The sequence below is a fragment of the Ammodytes marinus genome, assembly GCF_949987685.1.
Source record: "Ammodytes marinus genome assembly, chromosome: 16".
Taxonomy (NCBI): Eukaryota; Metazoa; Chordata; class Actinopteri; order Uranoscopiformes; family Ammodytidae; genus Ammodytes; species Ammodytes marinus.
The window spans coordinates 5100527-5108026 of NC_137220.1; the positions used below are offsets into that span (position 1 = coordinate 5100527).

A 7500-nucleotide genomic window follows, 5' to 3' on the forward strand; every position below is an offset into this window, starting at 1 on the left:
CTACAAATTACAGAGAGACGGAGAAAACAGCACAGTTAAGTAAATGTTTTATGCATCCACTCACTCCCATATGACAAAACAATAATACACCTTTTCTCTATCGGTGCGTCTATATTATACACTCTGAAACAGTCCGCTGGTGTTGCCATGAATACAATGGTTACAAGTCTGTTGCAATGTCCAACAAAAAAAAATAAAAAAATCAAAGTGTGTATGTAATAGAATAATATATATATGGAGATATTTCTTAGGTGAATTTGATTGGTGATTGGTTGCTAGCTATGTGACCTAACTGATTGATTGCTATGTGATTTTAGCAACCAAGCTAGCTAAGTGTAGTTTTACATTGCTGAAAAGACTGGGGAACAGTCAGTGTATTCAAGGCACTGGAATAGACTTTTGAATTATATGGTTTACATTTCCAGGTGAGGTAGCGAAATCACTTAGATAGTGAGGTTATTTTTTTGGGATATACACGGATTATTTATTGGCTTTTTCCTATATATATATATATATGTATTTATGTATATTCTTCTTTCTTTAAAAAATGCTCCACATATTCAGGAGGCATTGTTCCAGTCTTCAATCTACAAAACCCTGTTCGTATAAGATGCAGAAGGGAAACAAACACTAAAGTATAAAGCGAAAACGTATTAAGAAGAAATTTTTGTGTTGAAAAATATTTTTTTAAAGACACACGCACTCACACCTTTGGATCAGATAGATAAGCAAGTTTGGGCTGGGATTTTGACCTACAGTATGTATGGTTTGGATATTTTTTTTATTGGGCTAATATTGTTTTTTTTTATTGAATCGTGGCGTTGTTTTGTATTTTTAAAATCTTGTTTTTTCTACCGAGGAAAAAATGGCAAAAAAAATAGGTTTTCAGGACAAAAATATGGAAGTCCACAGCTGCCAGTATTCAATTGAAATAAAACAAAATTGTTATTTCAAATTAAAAAATATATTTATTGTTCGTCTTGCCAAAGTTTGTCAAAAATTTATGTTTAAATATTAATCTTTATTTCCATGTTTGATAACTGCCAACTTATCAAATTAAATAAGAACTCACTAACAAATAATTACAATTAATATAATCAAATGTGTAATTATTTTTTTTAATTTTAAAATTGGCAGATAACCTAGAATTAAAGAATACAATTACACATTTGCAAACTGGGCTTTTACAAATTAACAGAATTTTTTTTTTCCCTGTTTGTGTCAATTCTTAAATATCATCAACCATACTTCATACACATACAAACAAATAAAATATATTGTTTTAAAAAGGGGTAGTTTGACATCTTTTGATTTTTTTTTGCTAAGAGTAAGAAGCAAACAATGTAGCTCACTAACTAACTGAGTCTTCCTTAAAACGGAAAACACAATAGTGAACTATCTGCAGATAATATCCTAAAATGTCAAACTATTAAAAAAAAAAAAAAAAAATTCAATATTGGCAGCCCTTGACTTCCATACTATTGTCCAAAATGTCAATATCAGCCCTAAAAAAATGAATGGGTCTTATCCTAGTCTTTGGGCTTATTGGTCAAATATAGATGTTGTCTAGTCTGCATACACACATATGGGGGGACGACTCCACTGTAAAAAGCCTTACTTCAATTAAATTAAGAAAATTAAGAAATTAAGCTTTTACAGTGTGCATCACTCAGGTCCGGGGACGAGCTACAACTGCATTGAAGGAATCACATTCACACACACAGAGAGCAGCAGCAATAGTAACCAGCTATAGATCGCCCTTCCTTCATAGTAACTTCATCCCTTAAAATCAAATATCAAAGCAGAAAAACAAATAAAAATAAGACTAGCTTTGCAGTTATTATTATAAAAAAAAAAAAAAAAAAAAAAAAGATAAAACATTTTTTTAATTAAAATTAGATATTTTTTTTTGGAATTCTATCGCCATGGAAATAGCGAAAATTAATCGTTAAAAGTTTGGGATGTGTCGGCTAGGAAAAGTGGCAACACAAATTACTACGAACAAAGTTGATTATCTTGTCGGATTTTTGAGTTAATGCATTTTTACAAAGAGGGCCAAACTTTACTTTACTCTCCTGCATCTGCTTTTCCTATGAGTGAAATTTATTTTTAAATGACCTGGATGGAGGGCCCTAAATGAGGCGTCAAAAATAACTAGGAGTGTTGCAAAAAAATACTATTCATGGTGATAATTTTAATGCCCAGGTGATCTCTGTAAAACTACTATGACCTATAGCTAAGATAGAATATTAAAAATACCACTATATGCATTTGTGTTTGATTTGTCTATATACTTGTATTTCTTTAATAATTTTTTTTTCTGGATCTGTTTTTGTGCCTTTTTAAAATACACAGTTTAGTTGTAATGTAATAGGAAAAATACTGTACAAAAAGAAACTTATAGAATAGGTTTTATATATATAAACATATCTCTTGTAACCAATATATCATCTGAGTCGGTTTTTTTTTTTTGGTCTGCAGTAAACAAATTGATTTTGGGGTTAATTAATAAACCACAGTATTGGACAACACCATCCAACTTTACATTCATACAGCCATCTTTAGAAAGGACATAGATCAATAGAGCTATAAAGACAAGACTATAGACATTTGTATTGTGATTTCTTCTAAAAATTTTCAAAAAAATAAAATACACTCATAATAATCATGCTAAAAGTTTTTTAACAGAAGCCGGCAACAAAGAAAGAAATTATCAACAACTTATGCAAATGAAAAAAACATGAAAATATTTTTAAAATAGCTTTTTTTCGTTCTGTGAAAGAAAATCATGCTTAAGTCTGAAAAAATATATATAGGAGGCTAGACAACAACAATGCCAAGAGCAGTATTAATACTAGCAAATATATCAGCAGAATACACACACATATATATATATATATATATATATATAAAAACATGTGTATTATTTATATGTATATATATAATAGAAACAATCTTCCATCTGAAAAATTAAAAGGTATAAATATGAATCGGAGGACATTTTTGAGCAAGTGGAGATAATTTGACCGGAGCAGATTGTATAGACACGCATTAGTGCAGAGGTTAAAATCTTAGTTAACGTAAAGGTGAGTTAACATATGAGTTCAGAAAGAGAGGTTTTTAGGTGTGTGTGTGTGTGTGTGTGTGTGTGTGTTTAGTACTGGACACAGGGATTATTGCTCAGTGTCCGGTGGATAAAATAAAAACCAAAATGTTGTTTAGTTAAAAATTGAAACAATAATGTTGCTGATGGGAGAGAAAAAAAAAACTTAAAGCTATAGTGTGTAACTTTTTCATAAAAATCAATGTCGGTTACATTCAAGCCATCGCCAAACGAGTTGACACAAAGTTGATTAAGCCTATTATCAGGTCCACAAAACTCTCTCTGTATTTCTCAGTATGGCAGCGTTTACGCACTATAGCTTTAAAAATTAAAATCTGGATTCGGAGGGTTATTGAAAAGCAGGCTCTTGACTTGGGACATGTCACATGTAATAAACGTCACAGAAATACGAGAAAAACAGGAAACAACAGTGTTCAGTCCTGATCTCATGTATAAAATCGGTATGAAAGTGAACAGACAGACAGACAGACAGACAGACAGACAGACAGACAGCATGGCAATCGTGTGGGGATTCAGCTGGTGAAGTTGGCTCATGATTCCTCACGGTTACATCAAAAGTGGGAAGTATGCATGTGTGTAAATACATATATTTATCAATGTATATATATATATCTATATTTATATTTAATCGAACGATGTGTACAGAAAATCAAAAGAAGGAACCAACAGACATAATCGGAACAGTAATAAGAGCAAGAATCATAACAGGCATGTGTGGGGGGAAGGGGGGGGGATTTCGTAGTTGGGACGGTGCCACCAAAAAAGAGACACGAAATTGTCCATCAAAAGACGAGGGACTGGGGGGTAGTGAAGTGGGTGTAAGTCGGCCGGATGGTTGGTTGAAGTGGTGGGTGAATTGGGGTGTTGTTTGGGGTTAAAGGGAGGGGGGGGGGGGGGTTTACAGGGGCCCATGGGACAGGGGGGTAGTGCCACCCAAAAAAGAGACACGAAATTGTCCAACAAAATTCGAGGGACGCAGGTTTTTTCGGGTAAGTCGGCCGGATGGTTGGTTGAATTGGTGGGTGAACCGGGGGTATATTTGGGGTGACTGGTGGGCTTTCACAGGGGTCCATGGGACAGGGGGTAGTGCCACCCAAAAAAGAGACACGAAATTGTCCATCAAAAGTCGAGGGACGCAGGGTTCTTTCGGGTATCGGACTGTATGTAAGTCGGCCGGATGCTCGGCTGGATGGTTGGTTGAACTGCTGGTTAAATTGACGGTATATTTGGGGTTACAGGGGGGTGGCTTTTACAGTGGCCCATGAGACCGGGGGTAGTGCCACCCAAAAAAGAGACACGAAATTGTCCATCAAAAATCAAGGGACAGGGGGGTAGTGAAGTGGGAGGAAGTCGGCTGGATGGTTGGTTGAATTGGTGGTTGAACTGATGTTTGAACTGCTGGGTGAATTGTGGTGGTGGTATATTTGGGGTTACAGGGGGGCTTTTACAGGGGCCCGTGTCTGGCCTCGTATTTATACAACAATGGTCTTGCAGCGCCCGAGCTCCTTCCTCATGTCTTGGGTTTGAAGGTGAAGTGAAGAGGGTGTATGTCCAAAACTGGGTGTAAGTTGGCTGGATGGTTGGGTGAATTGTTGGGTGACTTGGTGGTATATTTGGGGTTACAGGGGGGCTTTTACAGGGGCCCGTGTCTGGCCTCGTATTTAGCCACAATGTTCTTGCAGCGCCCGAGCTCCTTCCGCATGTCGGCGACCTCGGAGCGCAGTGCGTGGTTCTCCTTCTCCAGGAACCCGGCCCGGATGGCGATCTGGTTCTCCTTCAGCCGCCGCGCGTCACGAGAACGCTTCGCCGCCACGTTGTTCTTTCTGCGACGCGCCCAATACCGGTCGTCCTACAAGGGGCAAAAGGTGGTAACAATGGGTTAGTTAGACATAAATACAATGATATTTAAGATTACGGGTCAAAAATTATGGAAGTCCATAGCTGCCAATATTCAAAATAAATCAAATAAATGTGTTGTTTATTCAAATAAAATTTAAATTTGAATTGAAAAGTGTTTGTTTCATGTTCGAAAACTGCAAACATAAGAAGTCAGTAACAATTACTATAAAATCAAATGCTAAATATTTGTTTCTTTTTTTTAATTGGCAGACAACCTAGAACTGAAAATTGGCAAACTGGGCTTTTACAACTTTTACAGAACCCGTTTGGTCCATGTTTCTGGCAATTTTTGAAATATAAATAAAGCATCATAAACACGGACAAATAGAAAAGGAAATCTCTTGTTTCTACTTTGGTAATTCTAAGGTATATGAGCTTTTAAAACTGCATCAAAATTTTATTTCTTTTGCAGGACGGGAATAAAACTTTCCAAATAAAAATTTAAAATTAATATTTGAGTCAGTTTTAAAAGGCCTTTTCACATCACATCACACATAATGCAAATGAAATAATATAATCTATCCCATGACCAGTAGACACGACCTCCCATCCCCTCACCTTCAGGTCCTCCGGGATGAAGATCTTACGAGCTTTCTTGATCATGGGCTGCGGCTTCAGTTCTTCCAGGGAGAACTTGCGTTTGCGTGGGTCAAACATCTCCTGTCCTGGGACACTAGACAGGGCCAGGTCGGCGGGGTCCGGGTCGTAAGCCATGGGAACCTGGATGGACTCTGGGTCTATGGGGCTGGGGGTGTCCCGAGATGGGGGGGTGGCTGTAGGGAGGAAAAATACACATTTGTTAAGTTTATTTAAATCTATCATGTCTGAATTTTACACATCTGACTGTAATTGTTTTAGCTGAATTCCGTGTTCATTAAGTATTTAATCTTGTTTTATTCTAGCACTTGTTTTGATGAGGGGGTGGCTAGGGTGGGAAAAAAACACTCGTTAGCTGCTAGTACGGACCCCCCCAATTGGTCTCTTGAGTATAACTAAAGGTTAAATAAATGAATGTGGGGGGTCGCTGTATGGAGGAAAAATACACATTTGTTAGCTGCTAGTAAAGTAAACAGAATCCTACTGTGTTACTGAGAAGAGGGTGAATATTGTGTTGGAAAGAGATGTCTGATTAGTTTGTTATTGATGCGAGAACTAGATTTGTTTGAAAGAATTGTGATCCCAATTCGTAAAGATGGAGTCAGTGATTCTGAAGAATGCTTGCTGTAATATACGCTTTGTGTCAAAAACAGTGAATATCTCTTGTCCATACTGTATGCCCTAAAAAACTAAAATTCAGTGTTAATAGTAATACACAGCCTAAGCTCGGTAAATGTGCTTGTTGCTAGCTATGGTGGTGCCCCCTCTTTGTTCGCATGCCAGTTTACAGAACATATGTTGTGTATTAACACTGGATTTTTTTCATCACACACACACAGTACAGACAGGTAGTGGATCGTAAGGAGATATTCACTGATTTTGACAAAAAAGAAATTTGACAACACACATTCTCCAGAAACACTGACTGCACCTTTAAAAATTGTGATTCACATTTTAGCAAGAATCCTGCTGCCCTATTGTAAACCTGTCATTATGTTGCAGAAAGGACAGCGGGCCTCCAAGTGTGTGTGTGTGTGTGTGTGTGTGTGTGTGTGTGTGTGTGTGTGTGTGTGTGTGTGTGTGTGTGTGTGTGTGAGAGAGAGAGTGTGAGAGTGAGTGAGTGAGTGAGTGAGTGAGTGAGTGAGTGAGTGAGTGAGTGAGTGAGTGAGTGAGTGAGTGAGTGAGTGAGTGAGTGAGTGAGTGAGTGAGTGAGTGAGTGAGTGAGTGAGTGAGTGAGTGTGAGTGTGTGTGTGTGTGTGTGTGTGTGTGTGGAAGTGTCTGTCTGTCTGTCTGTCTGTCTTGAATCCCGGTGCCCTATTGTCAACCTGTCATTATGTTGCACACAGGACAAAAGTCAGCATGCACTCAGACCCCTTAGCACCTTCCACTCAGACCCTCAGGGCACAAATGGACCATTAAAGCCGTAGGTGGCACTTCCAATTTTCTGTAATTGCTTAGAAGACGTCAAGATCTTTTCAATGGGACAGAGGACACAGCAGGTGAAGCTAGTGGGACAGTGAAGGGGTTTTCTGGGGCATCTATGGGGGGCTTAACGGTGCCTTTCAACCATTTATACTAAAATGTTTGTTCCCATTCAAAAACTACAGGCTCTGACGTACTTTCAACAGTACATATGTTAGTGTCTAAGTGCAGTAAAGAAAGCCAAAAGAAATAGGTGACCTATTTTTGAGGCTTAAGTATTATTCTATACGATTTCTTGCTTCCATAATATGTATTATTTTTTTAAATTGTATATGTAAAGGGTCCGGAATGTACATTTAGGTGTTTATTTGACTAAACCTTGTCTGTTTGCGTCGGTATATTTCTCCTATACAACCATCTTTAACGGACATTATCTCAACATTAGTTTTTTTCTTCCC

The 7500-nt window shown here is 37.6% G+C and overlaps 1 protein-coding gene across 1 annotated transcript in view; it reads right to left on the reverse strand.

Annotated features, from left to right (window-relative positions):
• hlfa (HLF transcription factor, PAR bZIP family member a) overlaps positions 1-7500 on the reverse strand; it is a 22055-nt gene that overhangs the window by 26 nt on the left and 14529 nt on the right. Inside the window, exons 3-4 of the mRNA XM_080044321.1 lie at positions 5582-5796; positions 1-4973 (exon numbers count right to left, since the gene is read on the reverse strand). The exon at positions 1-4973 is cut by the window's left edge and continues 26 nt beyond it. Coding sequence (XP_079900447.1) covers positions 4758-4973; positions 5582-5796 — 431 coding nt within the window. The 3' untranslated portion in view covers positions 1-4757. The remainder of the gene's footprint in view (positions 4974-5581; positions 5797-7500) is intronic.